General features: G+C 45.1%; 1 protein-coding gene across 2 annotated transcripts in view; it reads left to right on the top strand.

The window, feature by feature from the left end:
* The window catches only part of GALNT13 (polypeptide N-acetylgalactosaminyltransferase 13), a 130,837-nt gene that overhangs the window by 39,071 nt on the left and 64,802 nt on the right, over nucleotides 1-26,964 (top strand). For both annotated transcript variants that reach the window (XM_074594246.1, XM_074594245.1), the window contains exons 4-6: nucleotides 9,009-9,177; nucleotides 24,689-24,855; nucleotides 26,189-26,396. In XM_074594246.1, coding sequence (XP_074450347.1) covers nucleotides 9,009-9,177; nucleotides 24,689-24,855; nucleotides 26,189-26,396 — 544 coding nt within the window. The remainder of the gene's footprint in view (nucleotides 1-9,008; nucleotides 9,178-24,688; nucleotides 24,856-26,188; nucleotides 26,397-26,964) is intronic.

Consider the following 26,964-nt stretch of genomic DNA (forward strand, 5'->3'; position numbering starts at 1 on the left):
ATCCTAGAGCCCCTGGGGGAGTCTCCAGGTGAAGAGGGCAGACCCTGACCACGTAAAAACACAGCACGAGTGAGGGCTGTCCCCAGGCTCCTGCTTTGCCCAAAAAACCCAGTGCTGGTGGCCGGGGACGGCAGGCTGCGGGAGGAGAAAGCTCCTAGAATTTGCAAAACGGTGTTAAACTGCACGTAACCCAGCTACGGCACCTCCTCGCTGGAAGGAGGAGATGCCTGTGGCCCCATTCCATCCCCCGATGGGTGCCTGGGGCAGCGCAGCGAGGCTGAGCTCGGGGTATGTCAAATTTCGGAGCATCTTCCTACACGTGTGGCTCTCGATTCAGCCAGCCAAAGAGAGCCTGCAGCATCAGAGAGGCCCCAGCGCAGGTCTCTATAAGATTCCTCTGAGAACGAGACAAGAATGATTGATTTTTATGCCTCATGTTAGTATTGTAGTAAAATATAAATCAGTGATAATTAGGAACTGCATAATGCATCGCCCGTGTCTGGAAGAAGCGGGCGCCTGAATGGCTGGAGGCGAGAGGTGGGAGCGGGAGAGGCAGAGCCCGCTCTGCCCGCCCTCCTGTCCCACCTGTGCTTCTGCCTGCTTCCGTATTCCCCTCTCAATCAAACGTTCATTTATGAAATGCATTCTGCAAATTCTCATCGTGCGTAGAGACACATTATCGTGTATTAAGATATATTTACCAGTAAGCCATCCCCACTTTATCTTCTACCTACTCTGTGTATGGGGATGTCCAAGGAGACTTTGTGTATCAGGCAGATGGGAATTGCTTGTGGCTCACTCCCTTTAAGCTGCAGTCTTCCCTGTCTCTATACTAAGTTCAGTTTTATCCTCATCTAGTTGTTTTTATCTTTCCAAACAGCAATAACGTAATTACTTCCTCAGCTGCTTACAGAGTTGGGAGTTTTTTCTTTCCAATTGCTTATGATCCTGGTAGCTGCAGAACGAGCGAGGTTTGCGCTGAAGTCAGACCCTTAAAAAAGGAGTTTTCCGCATTCAAGAAGGTGTTTTCATGGATACCCAGCTCTTTTGGGGTGCAGAGGTGGTACGTAACCCCACGGTCGGGGCTCTAGCACATCCCTGTGGAGGAAGATGCCAGATTTCAGAGGGCGGCTCGCAGCCCGTGCAGCCAGCTGGTAGTTTATCAGCTCTCCTGTCTCATTGTTGCTGTTGGGGGCAAAAAAGAGGGTTTTATCTGTAGTGGAAAAGTATGAAATGGTGTTTCCAACTTCCTCTTTTAGAAATTTCAACCGATTAATAATATATGAAGTAGGTTGGAATAACTTGCCGACTAGACACTTTCTGAAACAGGGAAATGCTTTTTGATGCCGTGGGTGTTTCTCATTTTTTGCAGTGCCAGTTGATCACGTTTGGACAGGGTACCCTCAGATCGCCCTCACCTTTCAAGGTGTTCGCAGCGTGTTTGGTGCTTAAACCAAAAAGCTGTGGCTTCTGCTCATCAGCATCGCTGCTGCCTGCGTGTCACCGCGGGGCGGGAGGTACCGCTGGGGCATTGCTGTGGATGGCAGTCCCTCTCCTCGCCGTGTCGGGGTGGGATGAGCTGATGGCTGGGGCCACCGGAGAGACCGCGAGGGTTTTGGGGTGTTCCCATGCCAGCTCAGCCCGGGAAGGTGGGACGCAGGCGGGTGTGCAGGGGGTGGCCCAGCCCTGGGGGGAAGGACCCCGCTGTCCCCCGGGGAGGAGCTGCCCCAGCTTTGTCTACAGAACAGCGTCCTTATCTCTGCGGTGGGATTTGTTGCTCAAAACCCAAGTATAAGGAAGGAAGATGAACACTTGAGGTGAAAAAAACAACGAAAAAAAAATCATGGGCGCCGAGTCCTGTCTTCTGAGTGTTGCCATGCTTATTTGTGTATTAGTCCCTGTGCAGTGCCTTTAGAGAATGGTTAAGTAAATTGAATGCTTTCGAATCTATTGGGCTTTGCTTTTCTCTCCTCCTTTCTTTATCTTGAATTTTGTGCTTTCTATTCTCCACTCCACCAAAGACCTCAGCACTTCTAATAAGCCCTAGTGAGGGGGTTGTTTTCATTTCCAAAGGAGGCCTATCTCTGCTGGCAGATGATGAAAAATGTCTGCAGGCAGAATGCTGGAAAAAATAGCATTTTTATTCTTTGTGGGCATGCTTTGTGTCAGTTCCATTATCCCCGCGTGCACCGAGATGGTCATTGAAGAGATGAGCTGTTAGTTCTTGTGGTTGGAGGTAAAGCTATTTTTGATAGACATATTTTTTTTTTCTTTTCTTTAAAAAAGCACGCTTCAAAAATATTTGAGATCTGCTTCAGTAAGTTAACAAGCAAAACTGCTGAATCACTGCTCCGTCTTAGTTGCAGCTATTAAATAGAGTTAACGGGAGCCCCGTGAGGCGCATACAGATGCCTCCTTCCAGGAGCGTTGAGCGTATACAGCTCCTTCTGAAATCACACGAGTGTGACAAGGTGTAGAAGTCTGCAGAGAATTGTAGATTGCTTTGGTTTCAAGATCTTGAAAGATAATCACAGCAGAAGAGTTCTGCTGCAAATTAAAGCGGCCTCGTTTGCTTTGCTAGAAGCATAATGAATTTGTGCCCTTGAAGGACAAAAGCTTTTTCTTTTCTTTTTTTTTTTTTTTGGGTGCTTGGTTCAACCCAAGCTGGATTTCATTGAGTGAAAGCAGCGTCTCCGAAAAGGCAAGCGAGGGTGATTTCAGGTGCTGTCTGGCCTCTGTGGGGAGAGACTAAATTAAATAATTCTACTGCTTGGAAAAGTGAGCAAAGAAGGATAAACAGAGGATTTGTAAAGGCATAAATAAGCAGAGAATGTTGATTAGGGATTCACTGTCTCCCAAGGTGAAAACCAAGGAAAATGTGAGGTAGTGTTGTGGTTTTGGCCAAACTGGCCAATGGCTCGCGACGGATGCTCTCCCCTCAGCTCTCGTACACGTCTAGGTTTCCTTGAAAAGCTGGAAAAACTCTCTCTTCAGAGCTTTCAAAGCAAATATTTAAAAAACCTAAAAACCAACAACGCACATATGCTGTGTTTTCAGTCCAGTTAATTGTGTCCTGTGGGGTGGGGCTTAGGTGACCTTCTGAGATCCACTTCCATCCCTGTTCTTCTCTCATTTTCTTTATTTCGTCTTAAACAACGACAAGTAGACTGCAATTTCGAGTTCATTAATCAGTGTGATTTACAGAGGAGAAGAGGAATCTAGGTCTCTAGTTCGCTAAGGTTTTTCACAGTGTGAATTCTTAATATTAGAAGATGAAGCTAATACAATCTTTGTGGAAGGAAGAAATGAGGTGTGTATTTGTCATGTGCACCTGGCAGCAGTAATGGGATTAATGTGATACGCCATCCTTCTCTTTATCGTATTTACCATTTAAGATGTATAAATATATGTATACGTGTATATGTAATTACATATGTGTGAAAGTATTTTTCTCCTGCCTTTTTACTGGAGCGTTGTGTGGATCTCAAGCTCGTCCTCGGGTCAGGACAGACAGCCGTCTTTCAGACCTGCAGTACGTGTTGCTCAGAACTCATCCCTACTGAAAGCAGAAGGGCTTTCTGGTATTAATACACAAATTATTTGAGCTATGTGGAGTTTATTTAAAAAAAATTACAAAATTACTGAAAGTTTGTGTCTTCAAGGCAGCAGTGACAGAGGATCTCAGCTTTCTAAAGCAGAAGCCATCTCGTACTTTTTCAAGGGTACACCAAGGCAACGCCGTGTAGATAGCATCAGGTCTCAGCGGCTCCTCCAGGTATGGGTTCTGCTCAGTCCTCCTCACCTGAGGCATCTCTGGGTAAGGACAGAGCCGCGAAAAACATAACCTATGTGGTTTTGAAATGTCGCAGTTTCTTCAGCGTTCCCTGGTAGGGGAGTATTCCCTTAAGTATTTCAGATATCTAAAAAATAATCGTTTTGACTTAGCATCATCTCACGTAACTAGTATACAGGAAAGATGCTTAATGAGCTTTGATTGTTGCTGAGGATTAAGACATTATTTGTAAATTCACTAAAATATATTTAGGGCTGTATCAGAGACCTTACGAAACATTCCTGTTTATAGAGCTGGCAACAAGCTGTTCGTGAGACTCATTTCACTCCGTGAAGGGCAATATGGTCAAGGTAAGTTAGAAATCTTGAGTATGACTCAAAATATGATATTCCAATTAAGTCTCATGAAAGTGACTCAATCTGGTGTACAAAAGTCATTTTCCCAGTTACTTCAGCCTATAGGAGTGAATCTTATTTACATTATACAGACTGTTATTGCCGAAATATATCAGCGAACTTCCCTGGCAGGAGAGGCTCCTGATGCCCTTTGCCAGGCGGATTATGGGGCGCTCGGTTTGCAGGTCCTCCCGTGCTGCCGGAGGGATGGCTTATAAGATATGCTGATGGATGAAAGCCTTGAATTAGCGCTCGTTGGGGAAGATTTCATGCAAAGCAAGTCAAAACGCAAATGAGTTCAGGGTTTTTTTTGCTGTACGTACGGTCAAAAACTCAGCCTGTGTCAGTGCTTAGGAAAAACATGAAGTACAGCAGGAGACAAAATCACCAGCACCCACGTCCCTGCAGCTCAGGAGCGTATTGTACAGTAAATAAAACCTCGATCAAATTACCGAGGAGCGGGGTGAAAGACCAACACAAGCCCACGGAGACCCGTCAGCAAGGGCAGGTGACAGAATGAGGCAGAAATAGCACAGGACAGTGAAGCGTGACATTGAAGTATTGTACAAGTGTACCAGCAAGAGAAAAGCCTGGTAAGGAGCCAGATGGGTTTTTCAACACAAAGGAAGAGCAAATAACAGATGAGTCAAAGGTGTTTTTTTTTTTGTTTGTTTCCTTGTTGGTTTTAGTATTCATTAGAACTTTCCACTTGCCAGCAGCAGAAGCACTTCCAAAGGATCTGTGGGTCAGACACTCTAATAAGCTTATTGATCGACAGCCACATAATTTTTATAAAGAAAAATCAAATATATCTCTCAGCATCTTCCACACTGGCTTCGAGGATCATGGCTATCCCTGAGTCCCCCCTCAGCTGCCCATTAAAATTGCAGATTATTTAAAATATGAGCCTGGAGGTGAGTTGAAGTACTTTGAAATGTGACAGCGCTGTCTTTTACCTGTGGGCTTGGGCTGGGAAGGGCTGCTCCTGATGGGGACGTGCAGCTCGCTGTTGGAAGATCTGAGGTTGGAAAATCTCAGACCTCTTCTGGTTGGAGGATTTGCGTAATTTTTGCAACACTTGGGCAGCCCCTGTTTGTGCAGACCCACCTTTCCGTTACCACTGCGGAGGATGGAGTTGGTACTCATTGCTGACTCATTTAAAGACAATGATCTTCACAACGCGATTGAAAAGGAGTATAAAAGCCGTGTAGAAAAGGTGGGTTTGACAGTAACTGCTAAGTGATATTTTTGAAGATGTATTCTGTAAGGAAATGGCTTGCTAGGCTCATTTTAGCTTAGAAACGCCAGTGCAGGGGAAGTCATTCTAATCAGCAGCGTGCATTCGCTGATTGGTGCCTCTTTTACCATTCATACATTCTGCATCCTTAAGAAACAGATTTTATTTTTATTTTAATCCTCTAGATGAAGGGATTCTGCGTTGTGTTTCTCTGATTGAAGAGTGCGTGTGTATATGTGTTTCACATAAAGATTTTGGTATGGAAACTTGAATACAAATTTGGTATTTCATAAAATATTCTGAAGGCTTTGATGAGAAGTGTGCTGTGCCTCCTCGAAAGAAGGTAAAGCAGAACATAAAAATGTAGTGAAATGACAATATTGGTATTTGGAAAAACAATAAAATCATTTTGTTTTCTTTGGATAAATAACAGATCATTCAGTAGAAATATTTATAGTGGCTTTGTGCATTAGAAAGCCAACGTTGGTGACATACCTGGTGTTAGAAAACTTTTGAGACCATCTTTAGATTCTCAAAACTATTCAATGCTAGTAAAAATTCAATTTTCTCTGAGAAATTTTGTCAAATTTGCAAAAGATCTTAACTTGCTAAATGTTCCCTGCCATCTCTGGTATTGTGAGGTTTACTTGGTTCTTACTTTAATATTTTACATATTGCTTGGAAAACAGAGAGTGGGAGTTTTTTCCTAACTTGAAACGCGTCTGCTGGGTTTGAGACAGGTGAGAACTGTTTCTTACAGAGCCTCGGGGCTCAAAACTTGGTTATTCCAATATGGGAGATAAAATGCAAGAAGTAGTGGTCCTGGGGATGGATTCCAGTTATGCCTCTGAAAATATTAGTGTCCCTGTGGTTGTTAATTCATAAACCGTGTGCATCTTCTCTAAAGATTAATAAGTTGAGGGTGCTGCATTTTAACCGTGGCAGAATTAAATATGTTTCTCCGTCACAGATATGTGTAAGCGATGCTGGAAACGAAATGTAATCTGATAATGCTTTGCTTTGAATCAAAGCATGAGAGTGGAAAGGCTGTTTAGGAAATTTCTGATTAGTTTTATAATAAACTTCAGGATGGGAAAATCTCTTCGAATTTCTATCTTGATGGACCTTGGTAAACAATAGAACACGGAATCTTGTAACGAAAATTAGTTTTGCAGATGAAGGAATATATAACTCGTGCCTTAAGCAGGATAAACAAAAGTTTTCTAGCTGAGTTTTATCTGTGTCGCTGTGATGGGACACTGCGAAAGAGCTGGGATTTCGAATGAGTTCACAGTGGCGCAGAACATCCTCTCCGGCTGTTTTCCTGCTCTTTGGGCGTAGAATACGAAACCCTTCACTGTTGGTATTCCAGACGTTTTAGGGAGATACAATTTTGATATTTGGCTTACGACAAGGAGAGGCAGCAAACTTATTGTTGTAATGATGACTCTGCTGATACTGGGTTGCTGAGTTCTTTTTGTTGTTGTTCTTTTTTTTCTCCTCTAAATAATTTGTTTTGATTAAAAATTTCCTGATTTCTACAGGAGAAAGTGTTCACTAAGATGTTTTTAGCCAATCCCAAAGTATTTCAGCAGAAAATAAAACCGTTTTGATGTGCCGCCTTACTATTTAAGACACCTTTAGTTTGGGTGACTCATTGTGCCTCTTGGTGCTCCTCCAGCTTTCGTGCCATGTGGCAGGTAACGGCATGAGATGCCCGGTGTCCCCTCTCCCTGCCCGTGCCGGGGCTGGAGTGGGTCAATCCGAATGTGAAGGGGGTGTCTCCCTGCCCGGGCAGGCAGGTGCTGTGTCTGCTGCTGCTGCAGTAGGGAGGGGTGGTCCTGGCCTCCTGGATTGGGTCTGCAGAGCACTTGGAGCTAGTGCGGACCCCTAGAGACAGCTTTGGAGGCTGAAAAACAAAGAATTCCCCTTCAGACTGAAGGATGCCACAAGGACGAACTTCCATCACCTTCTCATCACTCCTTTTCCTCCTCAGAGACATTCATATCCCCTTTTTTGAGGAATTCCTTCCCTTCCATTTATGTTGTTTCGCGGGGAGAAGGACATAGCCCAAGCTCCTTTCTGTGCTCCTTCCCTGTTTTAACATGGTTTCAGCAGTCACACTGACTCTTTTTGCCTGCTCCCTGCTGCTATTTCGATAAATTTGTGCCCTCTGCCTCTTCCAGCAAAAAGGAGGCAGAATTTATTTGCATAAACACAATTTGCAGCTCAAGGGACTAGCTCTTCACATCGCAGCCTCTGAGGAGCCTCATCGTTTCTCCAGAAGGTGATGATATAGCAGAGTTTAATTACCAGCCATTAATCCCAAATATTTTATGTTCGTATTACGCATTACATAAATATACCTTATGAAATGCTCCGAGAGGAATTTAATAGCGTATATAACATATAACTGTGTGTACGTGTGCAGTGCAGGCTTCCAAGCAATCCTGCGGGCGAGGCGTAGCTGCGGAGAGGAGCAGCATTGCCCTCGGAGGCAGCTACGAGCACAGCACGGGGGGGTTCTTCCTTTCTTTCCAGTGGGATTTCTAAATGGTTTTGACGGCGAGATCGTAGAATCATAGAATGGGTTGGGTTGGAAGGGACCTTAAAGATCACCTGGTTCCACCCTTTGCGAAAGACAAACTGATGGGTATTAATCGACCAGCCTCAGTCAAGAGGCTGATTGGAAGCGTGAATGCAAAAGTAGTTAAAAATGCAGGTGCTCCTTGTGTTGGCTGGTGCGAGCTCTGGGTCAGGAGTCACTGGGAGGGGAACCGGCTTCTGCTGAGCTGCACCCTGAGCTTGGCGGAGGGAACCGGTGCTGCTGCTGTCGCCTTTGGGTGGGCTTTTGCTGTAGAATAATTATTATAATTAGTTGTATACATGGCATGTTTCCTTTTTTTTCATACTGTTTCCTAAAAAATCTTGTTTACCTCCATGTGCTTGTAGGAGATGATACTATCACTTTCCGTAAAATTCAAAATTGTACAAAAATTCCTCAAAACTGGTCTCTAATAACATGTAAAAGATACTCTGTCAGGGTTGGGATACTATATTTTTAGGGTGGATTTTTTTTTTTTTAAAACCAAGGATTGATTGATTTATTTACATGGGATTATGCCATCACACGCCTGATAGTTAAAACTAAATAAAAAATAAAAGAAGTTGGTTAGAATTGGTTCAATATACATATTCTTCAAATACTTCCAATAGCTATAAAATTGTTTTCCAACCCTTCTCCGTCTGCAGGATCTCATGGAGAATCCGGTGCAATGCTTTGTAATCCTGGTGGAAATCTCTTGAGAACAGTCATTTGCTGTCATTGTGATTACAACCAAAAGCTGCACGTCAACAAATCTGGGTTTTTCAATCACCTTAGAAAGGCTCTAGATATAAATTCCCATACAGATAGAGATAAAACCTCACAGTGGAGCACAGAGCAAATTGTGATGTGTTATTGCTTTTTTTTTTTTTTTTTTACCATTCCTTGCTGAATGCCAACGGTCGCGGAGCCCTGTCGGTGAGGAACAAAACTGCTGCCCACGCACTAAAAGTTGGCTTTTGCTCTCTTGCGTTACAGCCGTTATTTCTCGAAACCAAGAAGGGCCTGGAGAGATGGGGAAGGCCGTGCTCATTCCGAAGGACGACCAGGAGAAGATGAAAGAGCTGTTCAAGATCAACCAGTTCAACCTCATGGCCAGTGACTTGATTGCCCTGAACCGCAGTCTGCCCGATGTGAGGTTGGACGGGTGAGTCCCTGCGGTCCCGGTGCCCTCTGCGCAGCCGCAGCGTAGAGCGTTGCCTCAAGGTTAATTAGAGGTCCTTATTAGCGGTGGTTTGCTAAGGAAGCTGTTTGGGAACACCAGGGTTTGCTGGTTCTAGATGTGGCTTCTGATGCAGACTTTCTCAGGAGCAGAGCCACTGCATCGCAGGTGGGATTATCCTCTGCAGTTTATTGTGTGAGAAGCTGAAAATCGCCAACTTCCAGCAATCACTTTATGTTGCAGAGATAAAAAAACGCCCTCTGGAGCGTCTTATCACTTGGAGTAATTAATTCTATTTTTTCACAGAAAGCTTTATTTTTAATCTTTTAAAGTGATAACAATATCACTGTCAACTTTATAAATGTTCATAATTATGCTCTCAGCATTTTAAAATTGTCATTTTAATGCTTATAAACAGAAGATGCTACCAATACCAAAAGCAACCTGCAGGATGTAGTTTTCTTTTACTTTTATCCGTAGACGTTTCTGAAATAACCAGAATTCTATAAAACATCTTTCAAAATAATTTGCGACAATATCAAAACTGAAGGGAGTTTTGCGGTTGGGGTTTTTAGAGGTTTTGCTTTATTTTTAAGTCTAATAAATTATAAGCGTTATTTTTGAGCGAAGCCTGAAGCCTGTGTGGTGACGTTGGGACAGGAAGAGCTTGGGGGAATGTTTCACTGAGCCCATTGAATTATTTTTAGAAGAATTTAAAGATTATTGTTTCCAGTCACAAGAGTGGGTTTGTGCTTGTTGTGAAAGTCCAAATGTGCCTGTTTATCTCCATTTCAGTTTTTCAGCCATGGGAGAATTTCCTCCTGTCCCCCGGTAGCAGTGTTAATGTTAGCCCAGGCTATCAAATCCATTTTATTTAACTTGAAACTTTTGCGTAAAGGCACATTCTCGTAAGATTCTAATTGAAACTGCGTGTGTGCTGGATTATCCAAATTTACATAGTTTTGGAAGTAAATTTTTAGAGATGAGAAATTTGTTTCCCCACTTAATTTTTATAGAAACCTACTGTCGATTGAATTTTATCTTTTTCCAGTTCATTTTTTTTTCCCCCTGTTCTCCTTCAGCTACATAAACGGCCTGATTTATAGGTACTGCAGCTTATAACAAAAAAAAATAGAGAAATATAAGCAGAGGTAAATATGTACAAGTGGTCAGGTCTTCTAAAATCTCCCATTGCTATTCTTTTTTAAACTGAATCATCACTTACCCAAAATCTTGCATATTATGCTTTGTTTGAAATTAAATTCCTTGTGTTCCCATGAAATTTAAAATAAAAGAAATACTTTGTTTCCTGGACTTTATTTGTACATGCCTGCAAATGATAGAAGTAGAAGCATTACTTTAACAGTGGCCTTGTTCACAAACGGAGTAGGTGATGCTCCTCACTCCGTGCTCATTTGTAGCTGGGTGATGCCAAGTTTCCATCAAACAGCGCCTGGGATCGCTGCCAGCGAAGACATGGCTCACGAAATGGGAGCCTCAGAAAAGCTTTATTCCTTATTGCTTGTTCCTTCGTTACTGTTTGCCCTTTGCAAGAGTGCCGAGGGTAGTCACGATGAGATGGTGGAGCTGGCTTCAGTGGTGAAATGATTCCAGTGGGCAGGCTTTCTGGGAAGTGAGGAGGATGGAATGCGCTGCCGGGCCGGGGTTTCCCGTGATGGTACTTAGTGGCTCTCTCACCCTGTGATGCCCTCGGTGGTGGCCCTGCTGATGCTCATAGAATGAGCGTGGAATCACAGAATGGTTAGAGTTGGAAGGGACCTTAAAGCCCAGCCAGTGGCACCCCCTGCCCTGGGCAGGGACACCTCCCACCAGCCCAGGTTGCTCCAAGCCCCGTCCAACCTGGCCTTGAACCCCTCCAGGGATGGGGCAGCCACAGCTTCTCTGGGCAACCTGGCCCAGGGGCTCACCGCCCTCACAGCAAACAATTTCTGCCTCACATCTCATCTCAGTCTCCCCTCTGTCAGTGTAAAACCCTTCCCCCTCGTCCCGTGGCTCCCCTCCCTGCTCCAGAGTCCCTCCCCAGCTTTCCTGGAGCCCCTTGAGGGCCTGGCAGGGGCTGGAAGGTCTCCCTGGAGCCTTCTCTTCTCCAGGCTGAACCCCCCCAGCTCTCTCAGCCTTTCCCACAGCAGAGGGGCTCCAGCCCCCCGGACATGTTAAGCTGCCCGGGCAATGGTCAGTTCGGTGTTCCGTGCATTTGCAGCCCCCGGAGACGAAGCCCCGAGTGCCCCACGCAGCAGAACGAGGGGGACACTTGCGAAGCTTCTTGCTCTGTTCTGGGGCGCTCTCTCCTTGCCCTGGGAGCAAGCCATGAAAAGAAAGTGTATATTGGAAATACAGGTAAAATGTTCAACTTAAGGAATAGCTCTGCTCAGTCTGAGGGAGACGAGCTATTTAATACTGAGAGAAATCTGTCCAGCTGCATTTCCTTGATGGAAAGAAGTTTGCTATTATTTGCTGAAAGGACAGAAAGCATTACAGGATTTAGAAAAAAATAATTTTCTCTTCTCATTTTCCTCTTCAGACAGATGCTTTCTGTACGTATTCTTCAGGGAGTATTAAATTTTTCTGAAAGCCAATTTATAATGCTTTGCTCTTAAGGAAGAATATGATTTTATGGTTAATATATTTAATGTATGACAGGAAGACATATTTTTATTGACAGGAGGGACAGAGGCATCCGATTTGCACTGGCTGTCTAACTCTCTGCCTTTCACATTATAAATGCAAGCTTTTCTTTCAGAGGCCAGGACATTTTCTGTGGCAAAGTTAGATGAATAAGATAGCAGAAAATAAAACAATGTTCTTGCTGGGCATGCTGTCTAGTGGGAAATTTGTAATAACCCGTGTCGCTGTGGATGCTGCTGTGTTACGAGTAGTTGTGAGCTGATGAAAAGATCAATGTTATCAAGGTGTAAATGTATTAAATCAGTGTATTGGCTGTGAAGCAGCTGCACTAAATGCAGGGAAAACTTGAGGCCAGAGGGATGAAACTTTGCTGGAAGATCGCTGGGGTAGGGTTGACTAATTGTGGGAGGGAGGGGGAGGAAGACGGGCTGCCTCTGCCGCCGGCAGCGCTCGGGGATGGCATCACCCTGCTGGAGCTCCTGTTCCACCCAGTTACTTGCAGATCCGGCGCTGGGAAACGGCCGAGCCCTTCTCCGTTTCTGTAATGAGACTGGGGGATTACTGGGACGGAGGGACATTTATACAGGACTAATCAACTCTTGGCGTGACTCGACCTTTTTATGGTTGTCTATCACACGTCGACGTTTCGCTGCGTGTAGGTGGGGTGGTCGCGTTTCTCGGAGCGTATGCCGTGCCATTAAGTCTCCGATCTGGCTGCCCGCTCAAGCCGTTAAGGATTGCCGTGCCCTCGGGGGTCACAGCCGCTGGCGGCGGTCCTGAGCAGGGCTCCTCCGCTCTGCCGGGCCTGGCATGTCCCTGGCAGGTGCAGCGACTTTCCCTCCTGGGCTGGTTGGAGATGGGGATGTTGGAAAAGCGGCTGAACGCCTTTTTCTCAGTGATGTCCTCTTCCTGCTCCCGCTGGTGGCAGCTGTAGGCTTAAAGCGGAAGGCAACGTGGCTGGCTTCCCACACCCTGTTTTCAATGAAAATAAAGCCTCAGCTTAGCCGTTACTCCTGTGTTTAGAAGGTTGTGTGATTTCCAACTGTGGTTTAACCCTGAAGGCAGAGTCTCATCTCCTGGTGGGATTTCCCTCTGCCTTTATATCCCTATGGGAGTTATTTAGATTTTTGCATTGTAATATTATGTCCATGCCGCAAGTGTATGTCTACAAAGAGATGTAAGTTTTCTGATAAGAAACAAACGGCCCAAGAAAAAGCAGAATCTTGTGGCCATTTCTCGTTCTAGAAATTCGTTCTTTGGTTACGCTACAGTACCTTTATTGGTGAAGTCATTGGGAAGAGGGCCGTGAAAGGGAAGGAGTACACACTGACACGGGAGCTTTTTCATTCTTGTGGGGTGTATGCATATAATATATATATATTTTTATATAAATAATATAAATATACACACAGTTAATCCATTCCCATTCTGTTCTTATTCTGGGCTTCCTCGTTCCTTTTCCCTCTTCAATCCCTGCTGCACTTCTTCTGCCTGTGGGCAATTTCACCCTGTCCTCTCCCTGTGGGCGTGCAGGCTTCTCGTCCTTTGCCAAGGCTGCTGCTGTCTACGTAGCGCTCTGTGTGTCCTTCTGGGAGTCGATCTACAGTCTACAACTTGGAGTAGGGATCAAAGATGCTCGTTGGTCCTTTTCTCTCTCCTTCACAGCTCGGTACTCGTGTCCCGCGGTGGCAGAGAGCACCAGGGCTCTCCCAGTTTGGGATCGCTGCTGCTGTTGTGCCTCCAAACGATGAAGGCAGTGCTGTGGTGAACGGAGGGGGGGTGAGGGGGTGGGGGGGGTGAACATCATGAGAGTCTAAATAAGAAACACATATTTTAGAGGGAAAAAGAAATATCTGAGGGAATCCTAATTTTTTTCACGTTAGCACACGAAAGAGCTCCTGAAAGCTTTTATGACTCTGTGTTTCTGATTAAGTGTTTGATGACTGTGAGCTAATTCTGGGTTTACACTGCAACCACAGTACTTGTGCTTGTAAGACAGGGGAGACTTTTTCCATAAAGAAAGATGTTAGATTTCTAAAAAATAATAAAAAAAAAAAGTTTCCTTTTATGGGTTGCAGGAAGATGGGGAAGGCTGGGTTGTTGCTGGCTCGTGAGAAATTCCCTTTACAGTTTTGTGAGGTATCTCTCACCTCGTCCTCCTCCTGAAGAGGGCTGTTTGTGAGTACACCCGATGCGACGTCCCAACCTCCACGAGGCCAACGAGAGTTTGCTCTCACTCCTGCAGGGAGGAGTCCTCTTCTCAGGAGACGGCAAAATCCACCTCCCGTGTGCTGTAACCAAAGAGTGTGGCTGCGCCCCGTCCCATCGCGGCTCCTGTGCTGGTACTGGAATTCCAGCTCATGCTTCCTGTTACGTGTAGTGTTGTCTGCCAAAGAATGTCCCTCGATTGCCTGAGTCCTGTTGGCCAACTTGAAGATTTTAATCAGTGTCAGGTCTAATTTGGAGTAGCTATTGATTAAACCCTAAACCCAATTTAATTCAACATAGAAATGTTTACTTTTATTCTGAAGTATTTTCTCCGGCCAGGGAAGAATAAGCTGCCCAGGGAGGTGGTGGATTCACCATCCCTGGAGGTGTTTAAAAAAAGGGTAGATGTGGTACTTAGGGACATGGTTTAGAAGTGGCTTTTGTCAGGGTAGGTTAATGGTTGGACTTGATGATCTTAAAGGTCCCTTCCAACCTCAGCAATTCTGTGATTCTAAGAAATCCATCTTTAATCTTTTCTGGATGAGTAGGGTTGCAAGTGCTATTCTACAAAATTGCTAAACCATTATAATTGGATTTTCTTATTGAAATACAGGTTGAAGTTAGCTGTTGGGTCTGTGTGTGTATGTGCTTGTGAGCATGCATTTCTGATGAGAAACAAACTCAGGATTTTCTAAACAGTAATCGCGGTTTAACCTCGTGCCGTAGTCTTGTCTTGGCTTCTTCAAAGCGAAAACCTCGGCAGGTGCTCCCAGGGTGGGGAATAGCCTCTGGGAGAAGTTGTGTAGAAGTGGCAATCGCTGCCTGAGAAAATTTCCTTTGTGGAACACCTGTGAAAATCCTTTAGTGCCTTGAACTCCGTGTAACAGGGCAGGAAGCTTTGATTAGATATTTTTGGTGGGACCGCTATTCATTCTTCGTGCAGTTTAGCCCTGATAAGGGAGGGTAAGTTGTTTTATTTTGTGATGTTCACATCTAATCCATTTGTCTTGCACCAGGAAGTGTTGTATTAGGGCTTTTTCCAGCTCTAAGTCGTGGTGGATAAAGTACGTAAGAGTTCCTTTGTTGCCAGGTTTATCTGCTTACAGCTTCGTATAATTAAAAGCTAATTTATTTTTTAAGATTTTACTGTGTATATACAGTTATGCATAGAGAATCTATAAACCACTTGTGAACAAGTAAGCTCAGGGAGAAATCAGTAATTAGTTTTGGCTAGAAATTACTTTGAAATGATAGTTAAGAAATTATTTCACCTTGTCTGGGGGGAAGAAATCTCCCAGGGTGACTGCCAGTAGGGAGAGAAGGTATATACAGGTAGTCTGTGTAAGATCAAAGCCGATTCCCAATGTATAAATTAGCTAAAGACTGTTAAGATTTAAAAAAGAAAAGTAATTCTCCAGCAATGAGAAAAATACTTTCATGAGTCAACAGATGGCTTCTCAACTGGTTTTGTGAGTCTTTCTTCTGTACTTTCATGTAACAAAAGGAACAATTAAAAATTGTCGCTATTTCCCCATTGCTGCTGTTTCTCCCATGAAAGTTGGGCTGTGGTTCCGTTAGTGCTTTCGGTGCCGTTGTAGCTCTGCAGTGCCCGTCCCTGCTCCCACGGAGCTGGAGCAGAGGCAGGGCCCGTCTCCAGTGTTCAAATGAGCTTAGCGAAGCTCAGGAGAGGAGATCTTTTATTGGTCACATTTCCAGATAGACCGAAGTTGGAATTGGCAAAATGTGTCCTCGCTGAGGACCGTCTTGGTATATTTGGAGAAATTCCACTTAGAATATCTTTTCTAACCATTTGGTAGCTGGTGTTTCTAAAGGCAACTATAATAAACCACAATAAAGTAATTTACCAGGTTCTTTATTCATTACTTGCACTGTGACCGTTGTTGGAAGCCTAACGAGGTGCCGCTGTAACTCAAGACGTGCTTAAAGCCCTTTCTCGACTAGCTTGCTGTCTGATTAACTTCTTCCTAATTGTTGAACTCTCAGTTTCCCCATAGTGCCAAAGCAGTAGCAACTGCCAGGAGATTCTTACACGCAGGGTTGCTCCTAGAATTAGAAATTTGCTGCTGTCACAGCTTTGATAGAGGGCAATCAATGCAAGGAGAGCCGGGGTCTCTGCCCAGCGCTGGAGAGCTGTTGGAGCGTGTCTTTGCAGGTGGACGTTGGATCGCTCCCAGGAGCCACGTTCAAGACAGACCAGCAGTTTGCTCTGCTTTACACTGTTACTCTTCAGCGAAAAATGCTCTCCTTCAAATGAATTTATCAGCTTGGCGGTTAGCTATGTGTGGTCTTCACTAGGAGTGAGCAGTGCAGAGGTAAGGATATTATCCACCTACGCGTGCGTGCCAAGTGAAGCCGGCTGTGTGTGACAGGACAGCCACGGATGCAGAGGGATGATTTGCGATTCAGACACCTTCAGCAGAGCGCCCGCCTGGGAGGGGGGAAGACGTGATCACTCAGCAGAGGTTTATATTTGTACAACTCACTTAAAGGGAAGTGGCTTACTCCTGCTAATCTGAAAATGGATTAAGCCTCTCTACATCTGGAGGTGTACCAAAGGAGCAGGAACGCTGCCAGGGAGAGGGGATTGCGGTCTGGAGGTTGTGTAAGTGGTTTTGGCTGTTGACCTAGTTAGTTCTTTGTGCTTAGTACTGGCATTTATTTGTAGACATGGATACACGCGGGTCTTTGAAGATGTCCTTTGTTCAGAGAACTTGCAAAGAGTTTGATTTCCAGGAAGATAAACCTGCTTCTTCTTGACGTGCTGTTTCATGTGGACTGCAGTCAGTTTTGGAGCAAGGCAGTTAATATGGGGAGGTATGATTGTAAAACGGAAAAAGTCAGCTCCTAAATTAGTGTTAAAATAATTGAAAACAAATTTCAGTTCCTGGCAGCACAGCAGTTCCTCTCCTTACTAGAGAGGCCCCCAAAATATCACTCTGCGAAGTATAAAGAATGATTTTATTTATAGAAAAATTGATCTAGAGAAGATATTTTTATTTTCTTTCTTTACGGCTTCAAGTGACTGAGTACTGGTAAATGCTTAAACAGTTCCTATAGCAGAAAGGATAACCTCGGTGTTATTCGGCAGGTATTGTTTGCGTATTTTTTTTCTAGTAATGACTCTGCAGGCTGCCTTGGAAGCCAGCCCTGATGGCACCTCACCTCCTTCCCGTCGTATCTTCTCCCAGGGAGTCTGCAAGGATGGCTGGGATGCGGCTTTTCCCCCAGCCCTTTGAAAATGAGGATGGTGAAGATTTTGATTTGCATGGGTTACTTGTTTTTTAAAAACACTTGGCTGTTTCACATTTTTGAACTATGTCAAGGTTATCTGCGTTGCAAGGATAAGCACATTCCTAGTTTTCCCGTAAATACCCTAAATAATGTAACTGATAGGTTAAACCATTAGGTCCTCACGTGGTATGCACTTTGAGAAAATATGTAGTATTTAAACAGAAAGGATGCATATTCCAGGTAGCTGGATTTTGTATCAGTTCTGCTTTTCCTTCAGCAGCTCATCCCAGGACGGTTCCCCTGGGTACCTGGCTGAGCCCGACCCTCGCTGGCAGCAGCGTCCACCCCGGGAAGTGGCTGTAACTCAATTTTCTGATTTAATAGTGCAAAGCTGTTCAAGCATGAAATTGCTTCCTTCGTGTAGAGCCGTCCCCTTTGCCTGGCGAGTCAAGGCTCAGAAGCAGGTGGTTACTGCGATCGCTGCTCTTGGCCCAACCAGTTGTAGAGAGCAACAAAGTTCAGCTTTTGTACGCTCCTGAAAGGGAAACGTGGGAACTCGTCTCCATTCAGCTGAGAAGGGAGAAGAGCCTGCAAAATTATATTCAGCAGCAAGAAGCAAACTAATCGTAGTTTCTTGAGAATCAGAGAATCGCCTGGGTTGGAAAGGACCTTGCAGATCATCGAGTCCAACCATCAACCGAACTGACAAAACCCATCACTAAACCGTATCTGTAAGCACCGCGTCTGCCCGGCTTTCAATACCTCCAGGGATGACGACGCAACCACTTCCCTGGGCAGCCTGTTCCAATGCTTAATAACCCTTTCTTGTTTTTACTAAAATGTCCTTAATGATTAAACCAAGTAGAGGAAGTTTGAGGTTATCTTGGCAAATTCCAAGGGAGATCCAGCAATGATCTAATAAAAAGTGGCACTGGAAATGGAACAACATTAATGATAAAAAAAACATCCAAGAAAGCCTTATCTGATCTATAATTTCCATTACAGATCTTTGATTTTTATTGGAAAAAGTGGAGAAAGTACAAAGGGGCCTCTAATATAGTCCTCTGAAAAAGAAAAGGTCCCCTCTACGTTATGTTGTTTGCTTTTAATAATATGGTGCTGTGTTGTTCTGTTCTTCATCAAACATAAAAAGAACTTTGAGTATTTAGTAAAAGTCTGCTGAAGTAACCTCTAAAATATGAAAATGCAGTTTGGGGTTGAAAATGCCCAAGGAGGAGTTGTTATTCAAGGCCATACCCAAAGCTTTATGAACAGCGATAGCTGAAGGCGTGCGTGAAGGGTCTTTGCTCCTACAAACTGCCAAGCTATTTATACTCTGTAATGAAACACCAAAGAACGATTTTCATAAGGTGTTTTCACATCCGTCATCTGCCAGCTATAAAAATTGGTTAGCTCTGGAGTGTTTTGATAGGGTGAAATGCAGTAGGACAATGTAGATGCAGTTCCGGCACAGTTCTGCTTTCCTCTAAGTGAAATAAATTCCTGGTCAATTATTTTCTCTTCACCTTTCATTTGCATAAATTTCAGTCTAAATATGAACTGGTGCAATTTAAGTGAGTTTATTGGCGTTTAAAGCTGCGTGCGTTGAAATGCTGCAGCAGGACGAGGCATTATGTCTCTGGGCTGAGGGTGGTCGTTCTCCATGGAGCTGCTGGACATGGAGACGTGGAGCCGAGCCCTGCACGTGGCTCGGGCAAAGGGGAGGCATGATGGGTCCAGCTTAAATTAATGCCATTCTGGCAAGGAATTCAAACACTCAAACTGTCTTTTCTTCTCTTCATAATACTATACTGTGTATGTCATTTTTGTGCTTTCAATTTCCCCAAGTAATTTACTACTTTTATTTAAACTAGATAGGAGGAGCTTATTTCGGGCAATAGGATTCTTGTAGTATGAGAGTTATCCCTTACTCTAGAAATAGATTATTGCTTGCTGGGGGTAGTTAACTTATACTCCAATGCGTGATTTTTAGAAAGCAAAACGAAATGCCAAAATGAGCAGTGGTGATCTGCGCGGGGCACAATTAACAGTTCCGAAGGGACAGTTTACAGCATTGAAGCATTCCCTGAATGTAGTTTTCTGTAAACGTGCTGGCCAAAGGCCTGGCTTTGGGGAGGTCTGTGGGGTGCTCTGGCAGGTCCGGGGGCTGGAGTTACGCCAGGGCTGCATTTGCCTTCCTGTGAGGCACTGGGGGTTTCCAAACCACTTCAGCAAAGATCTTGCTAAGATTTAGCTAAGATTTTGGGGATTTTGCCCGCCGCCTGTGGGAGTGAAGCCCGAAGGCACATCCTTCAGCCTTTGCAGGCGCATTAGTGACTGCTCCTTGGCAAAGGTGCCACCAGTCCTGCCGCTGACTGGATTCCAGTGCCCTGTCTGCGCCGGGGTGTGCAGTAAGTCTGGTCACACAGAGCCTTTTCTTTATGGGCGTTAATCTTCTGTATTTTCGCTAAAGCAAAGCAGTAAAAGGTCATGGCTAAATAAGCATGAAAATCCCTCAAGTCATATAACTACAAATATTTAATGCAGTTCTATATGTTCCCAAATGCACCATATATGAAATACTACGTTATAAATTGTATATAACAGTTATAGTCTCGTTTTTTCCCTCCAAATACTTCGCTTTCACGCCTGATATTTTGCCTTGAGTTGCCTCCCTGAGCACTTCAGCAGTTCTGGAAGGGATAAAATGGCGGTGCAGCCCTTCACGCTCGTGTAATTTGGGCACAGCCAACGGGAAGGATGGTAAATAGGTAGAGTCTCACTCTGTTTCCATGTTATTGATCTTAGAAAATGTGTTTTTCTCACATTTAAACAGCTGTATTTTACTTCATGTGTATTCATAAAGTAACATCTGATGACTGCATGAGAAAAACCAGTGTTTCTGGGGGAAGTGTTTCCAGTGCCGGTGTATGCCGAACAATCAGTGTGCATTGTAAACAGCGCAGGTGTGGCGGTGAGGGAGTCCTTGTCTTTGATAGCGTGTGAGTAGCAGATGACTTATTTATCACTTCTTCAGCACGTGGTGTGTTTTTGAATTAGAAAAAATGCAGCATGTGTCACCGTCATCATTTCCGTAGAGGGACGTGACAGGTTCTTGTCTCTCCTGCACTCACAAACTCTTTCAAGTGAGCGGCGTGTTGGGGGGGGCGTCTCTTTGGGGCTGAAACACCATCAGAGCTGTGCTGCGAGGGCAGGATGGCGATCGGCAGCGACTGAGCCTTTCCTGAGGAGGGACATGGGACGCTACAGAGCCCAAACCCCTGAGGCGTTACCCCTCTTGCAGGATGCACGCCACCAGGATGCTCAGCCCAGAAGATGGTCCCTGGGTAGGTACCCATGGACATACCCTTCCAGTCCCTAAAGGGGCTCCAGGAAAGCTGGGGAGGGACTCTGGAGCAGGGAGGGGAGCCATGGGACGAGGGGGAAGGGTTTTACACTGCAAGAGGGGAGATTGAGATGAGATGTGAGGCAGAAATTGTTTGCTGTGAGGGCGGTGAGCCCCTGGCCCAGGTTGCCCAGAGAAGCTGTGGCTGCCCCATCCCTGGAGGGGTTCAAGGCCAGGTTGGATGGGGCTTGGAGCAACCTGGGCTGGTGGGAGGTGTCCCTGCCCAGGGCAGGGGGTGCCACTGGATGATAGAATCATAGAATGGTTTAGGTTGGAAGGAACCTTAAAGATCATCTAGTTCTAGATCATGAAGATCTAGACCATGGTCTTCAAGGTTTCCTTCCATCTCTAACCATTCTGTGATTCTCTAAGGGGGTGCAAGGGCTCACCTACAGCAGAAAGCCATGAATTTGTTGCTGCCGTGGAGGGAAGGCAGAGGAGGGTGAGCTCGCTGCCGTTGGCACACGACAGCTCCCCGTGGCTGGCAAGGGGAGGTTTTGGTACGCCAGGTCTCTCCCAGCTGTCCCCTTCTCCTGCTGCTCTTGCACCATCTCTACCACCTCCCCGGCCATCTGTGTGCTGCGTTTGGTCACTGAACGCAGAAAAACTGGCCAAGAGGAGGGCCTGGGGGCATCTGAGGTGAATCAGTCTGTGAAGATGTGTAATGAGCCTCGGGTTTGGAGCGTGGCCATACGCAGGTGGGGGGGCAGGGTACAAATTAGTCACGTTTGTACGGATTGTGATTGTTTTCCATCACCCATCTTGTAAATGGCAATGGGAATTACTTTGAGAGCAAGAATGGTGATTATACACCCACTGTATGGTTGTATTATTACCGATCTTTGTTGTTTAACCTTTGAAGTGAATCAAATACTCATGAAAATTGCTTTGAGTGAGTTTAGTGAAAACTAATCAATGTCTCGCTTCCGCAGGAGAACAGAGGCATGTTGGTAAAAGCATAACCTTCCCCTCCAGAGCGGTCTCAGCCTTGCGCTCTGTACCTCCTGCCTGCCTCCTTACTTCATCTCCATCGTCTTCAGCTGCCGAGCTGGACGTGGCCGGTTCCCCGTGGAGAGGAGCCGTTGCCGTTTGCTGGGAAATGCTGAAATAGCGTGTCGGGGGGGTGTAAATGGAGCCCTGTGCCTCATCGGGGAAATAAAGCGGCAGCTCTCTGGTCTTGGGTGTGTAACATCAACAAGTTAAGGACGTTTTTTGTTTAATTGAAGCGATGAATGTTTTCACCGTGGGAGCGATGGTTCTGGGCAGCGGTACCTGGGGAACTATAGGTAGCAGACCTCAGAATGAACTGATTTGGAAATTGATAATCCTCCTCCAGAGAGGATAATCCCAGCGTGTGACTGGCTGTGAGACTAGGGAGGGAGGCGCAGCAGAGCCTTTTGGTGTGGTTTGAGGCAAATGTAATAAGAAGAGAAGGATTCCTTGCTTTATGGAATTGTATCTGATGCAGGGTCATTGTCAAAGTTTTGGAGAAGGATATATAGTAAGGATGGTGCTTGTAGATTTTTCCAATCAGATTTCTGGGCATTTCGACTGGCCTGCTGCAGTACATAGGGCAGGCACCTCTTCGTGGGTGTCCTCAGCTCTCCTGGCCCTTAGCTCCTCTGGGGACCTTAAGACACCTTGGAGAATAATAAGAACCGTAGTTAAAATACTGAAGATCCTGGCACATGCTCTGTGATGATAAACATTCTGTTCCTTAATGTCCCATTTGCACTACAAAATCGGTGTTACACTGCAAACGAGGAAATACCCTTTTCGTCTTGTCTCGTTTCACTACTGATATGCATTTCTGACTATTTTGAAATGTAATCTTGTGTAGTACTTCTTTTTTAATTTCCGAAATTACATCTGTTTGAAATGTAATTAAAATGGCTGTTGTGAAATATGGGACAAGCAGAATTTAGTCTAGCTTTGGATAGACTTTGAAGTATGATGTTAAGCTCTGGGAGACGACTCCGAACGTAAAGAGCACCGAGCTTTGCGCTACGGCCCGTCTGGTTTTCACTCTTTGGTGTCTGACTTTCAGGTGCCAGGGTTGGCACGAGATGCCTTCCAAGGGCAATTACGTGTGTGGGGAAAACTTCTAATGCGCCTTGGAAACAAACAAATTCAAAACGTCCCTTTTTGGACATAATGTCCTGCTGGGCTCACCCTCCTTTAGACACCGCTGGGTAAACACAGGGTGTCGTCGTGGGTGACGGTCAGTAAAGGGCTTTTATTTGTTTGCCTGAACTCTGAATTTAAATCATAATGGATGAACAGTTGTGTCATTAATTAGAGAAGTTGTCAAGTTGGGATGGCTACCAGCAAAATTCAGTGGTCCTCATCAATTTGATGTCAAGACTGGTGTATGCGTGTATATATTTTAATATATATATATACACACATTCACTATTAGCATCAGACTTTCTGCTGTCAGATCTAGTTACCAATGAGTTTTATATAAATATTTATCTGTGTGTGTGTATATCCACATGTTACATACAGATGTGTGTACATATACATAGGTCGTTGTGTGTATATATATATATATGTACACCATGAACCTTTTACCCGTGCCATAGGAATCAATGATACTCTGTATTGTCTTCTCACCTTGTACTTTAAGAGCTGTGGTGACGACGTTGTTTTATCTATTTTTCTTTAAATGTCAGCGAGGCAGAAGAAAAGGTTAAAGAGAGTTCCTTTTATGGTAGATGATGTTTAAGAGAGAAACTGTATGGACATGCTGACTTTTCCTCAGGGACCTTATTCTTCGTTGTCCTGGCCCTTGATAGAGAAGTTTTCCGTAAGGAGGAGGCTACTCCTGAACAAGGACTGGTTGGTTTTTCAAATAACGCAGGCAAAAATGATATGCTGAGCCTGTGGCCCAGTCGGAGAATACAGGGTATGTAAATGCTAATGAATAACTCAATAATTTAAGATTATTTTTTTTCAGTGAAGATTAAAGTTTGTGGTGTTACGAAGAAGATGAGCTAAAAAGCTATACATAATTTCTTCTCACTTCACGTACAGTTTAATTCACGTGCGTGTGTGCCATTGCTGAGGAAAGTAAGCGCTCACTCATCCCTTCTGGAAGGGCTGTCCTGGGCCAGGGTCGCAGAAAATCACATAATAGCAAAATAGCAAAAAAAGGTGCAAATTAGTTTAAGTCACACAGTGGTTAAGAATCCGTAGGAGGTGTGTGTAGGTGATGTGACTTGACCTGCGTTGGCAGGTTGATGTAGGCGTGCTTGTATTTTTGAAGGGTGTCCAAGATTTGGAACAAATACGCAGAATTTTGGGTTGTCTTTTGTAATAAGCAAATAGCTTTGATTCGCTTCCACGTCATCAGCAATGTTTGCGATCTGGTGCTCACTTTGCCATAATTTCCTACGTTTTCCAAAACCAGGTGAAATTATTGACCTCTCGTTCTTCCATTGAATGGGTATATAGAGCGTCCTGCAAAATAGTGACTTTTTTTTTTTCTTCTTCTTTTGGAGAGACCACCAAAGATGGGAAGATCTTAGAGGGATGTGTACTTCAAACCATAGAAATTGGGATTTGTCACAGGGAAGGACTTAATTTGACCTAACTGTACCTGCTCGATACACTATATTAATTGGGTTTTCTGGGGGCGGTGAGGGGAGGTGTTGAGGCTGAGGACGCTGGGTGCCGATTCCTGGATGTACCGAGTGGGAGTGAGGAGAGATGGAGTCGGAGGGAGCTGTGAATGCGGCGGTGCACGTTCCTCTGGATGCTCTGCCGTGTCTTCTTAGGAAGAAAAACAGAATTTGACATTCCCTCTGCCTTTGGGCTTCTGGTTTGGGAGCTTGGAGAGATCCATAACTGGTTTGAAATGTATCAAGCCTCAACAGACTTGAAGCCCCTTTTCCCGGCTGTCCTGTTGGTAGAGCTCTTTAGGATTTTCTTGAGGATTAACCCTCCCTTCCTTCTGTTTTTTTTCCCCGTATTCTTTGGCAGGTGCAAGACAAAAGTCTACCCCGATGAACTGCCCAACACAAGCGTAGTCATCGTGTTTCACAACGAAGCCTGGAGCACGCTGCTTCGGACCGTCTACAGCGTGATAAACCGCTCGCCGCACCGCCTGCTCTCCGAAATCATCCTGGTGGACGACGCCAGCGAGAGAGGTGGGTGTGGGGACACAGCGGTCCCCTTCCGCGGGCTGGTTTAATGCCGGATTTGGAGGATCCCGGTGCAGCTCCTTTCCCTCGGTGCCGAACCGACCCGCGCCTCTCCCCCAGCGTCCCCGTGGGATGGAGCATGGATGGGCAGAGGGGATGGACGAAGAGGCAAAGGCTGGTTATCAGGCTGTACGTCATATGTGCAGTGCTCCTATCCAGAATTTCATGAGGGATTTTTTGCCTTTTTTTGCACTCAAATTTGCTATTTCTGTAAAAGCCAGTCCTTTTTCACATCTCTGTCTCTCTCGCTGTGTCTCAAAACCTGCCTGTTCTGCGTTTTAGATTTTCCTGAAGGTCCAGACTGAGCCAATTTCCTTGTACTTCTTGTATTTGTGGTTCGTTTCTTTTGGTCTTGGCTGTTCTCCTTTTTTTTTTTTTTTTTAATTTTTTTTTTTAACCTAGGGTTAAAAAAAACAGACAGAAAACTGTCTGCATGTGAAACTGATATTCCCTGGAAAAGGAATCCCGTTCTGTGGGAAACTGATACTACCTGGAAAAGAAATCACATTACATTCTATAGATGGAGTCAACGGAAATGATAGATTTTCCTGGAGCAGCCAAATGTATGTAACGGCAAATACAACACACCGCTGCCAGCGTGCAAGGGGCAGAGGGTGCGAGCTATGCCGGCCTTGATTTCTGCCCCATGTAGCATCAACGTAACTCTAATTACTCTCCTGGATTTCTCTGCTTCAGAAAACAAGTCAGCTTAATATTTCTATGTGCCAGAAGGTGGAGGAAGACTTTACCCTGAGTAGCTACAATTTTTTGTAAAAGCAAAGTTTTGGATTCCTAAAGGGCTCAAATGGTGAGGTTCAGCAAGCAGCGGTATTTGTATTTAACCACAGACAAATGAGCAAAAGCGTACTCATTTTGCTCTCGCCGCTGGTTGCTTGTTTATTTCAAGGCAACTGATGCCGACTCATTTACAATTCCAGTGATATTTTGACGAGATGCGCTGGCAGACCTGTGCGTGTGTGTGCGGGCCGCGTTCTGCACGGCTGCACTGCAGAGAGCGCCGGTGCCAACCTCCATGGCTCAGAAAACCCCTAAATATGGCAAAATGCATTTCCCGTGCCGGGGCAGCGTTCCTGCGTGGCAGTTCTTGACGGGCTGAGCGTGAGGCATCGACTTCATGGTTATATCTGGAGTCCTCGGAAGTTGCTGAGCCTCACTAAAAATAGTGTTTTTCTTCTTGGTTTGGTTTTTTTTTGTGTGTGGTTTTTTTTTTTTTAATTTATTTTAATTTTTTTTGTGTGTTTTCAATTACTTTTGGCAGAGTTTTTGAAGGCCTCATTAGAGAATTATGTGAAAAATCTGGAAGTGTCCATAAAGATCATCCGGATGGAGCAGCGGTCGGGGCTGATCCGCGCGCGGCTGCGGGGGGCAGCAGCCTCCAAAGGGCAGGTGATCACCTTCCTGGACGCGCACTGCGAGTGCACCCTGGGCTGGCTGGAGCCGCTGCTGGCCAGGATAAAGGAGGACAGGTAAGGGGGGCTCTCCGGCCTCCCCGGGCAGCGCACCCCCCTCCTGCCGGGGACTGCTCCTCGGTTTCGCTGTGCTGCTGAAAAATAGACGTGACGACAAGTCATTGGTCTCAAAACGAAGATTTAATGTTTTTAAAATTTATCAGGAAGAGACAGTTTCTCTAATATTTGTGTCAAAATTCTAAATAAGCTTTTTTCTAAATAGGCTTTTGATTCCTACATCAGGATTTCCGTTGCTGCCTGTAAGAATAGTAACGACAGCAGCTTGCACCATTTACCATCACAAGGTCTGGGTGGCTCCCACCCTGATGGCCACCTTTCTCCCTTCTTTTTGCCAGCTGCGCCTTTCGTCCGTGACCTCCAATGCTCTTGATGGTCCCTTCCAACCCAAACCGTTCTAGGATTCTGTGAAATTTGAACTTTCCCCCTTTCCTTCCTCCTTTTCCCCCCTTTCCTTCCTCCTTTTCCCCCCTTTCCTTCCTCCTTTTCCCCCCTTTCCTTCCTCCTTTTCCCCCCTTTCCTTCCTCCTTTTCCCCCCTTTCCTTCCTCCTTTTCCCCCCTTTCCTTC

Source organism: Larus michahellis, chromosome 7, assembly GCF_964199755.1.
Source record: "Larus michahellis chromosome 7, bLarMic1.1, whole genome shotgun sequence".
Lineage (NCBI taxonomy): Eukaryota > Metazoa > Chordata > Aves > Charadriiformes > Laridae > Larus > Larus michahellis.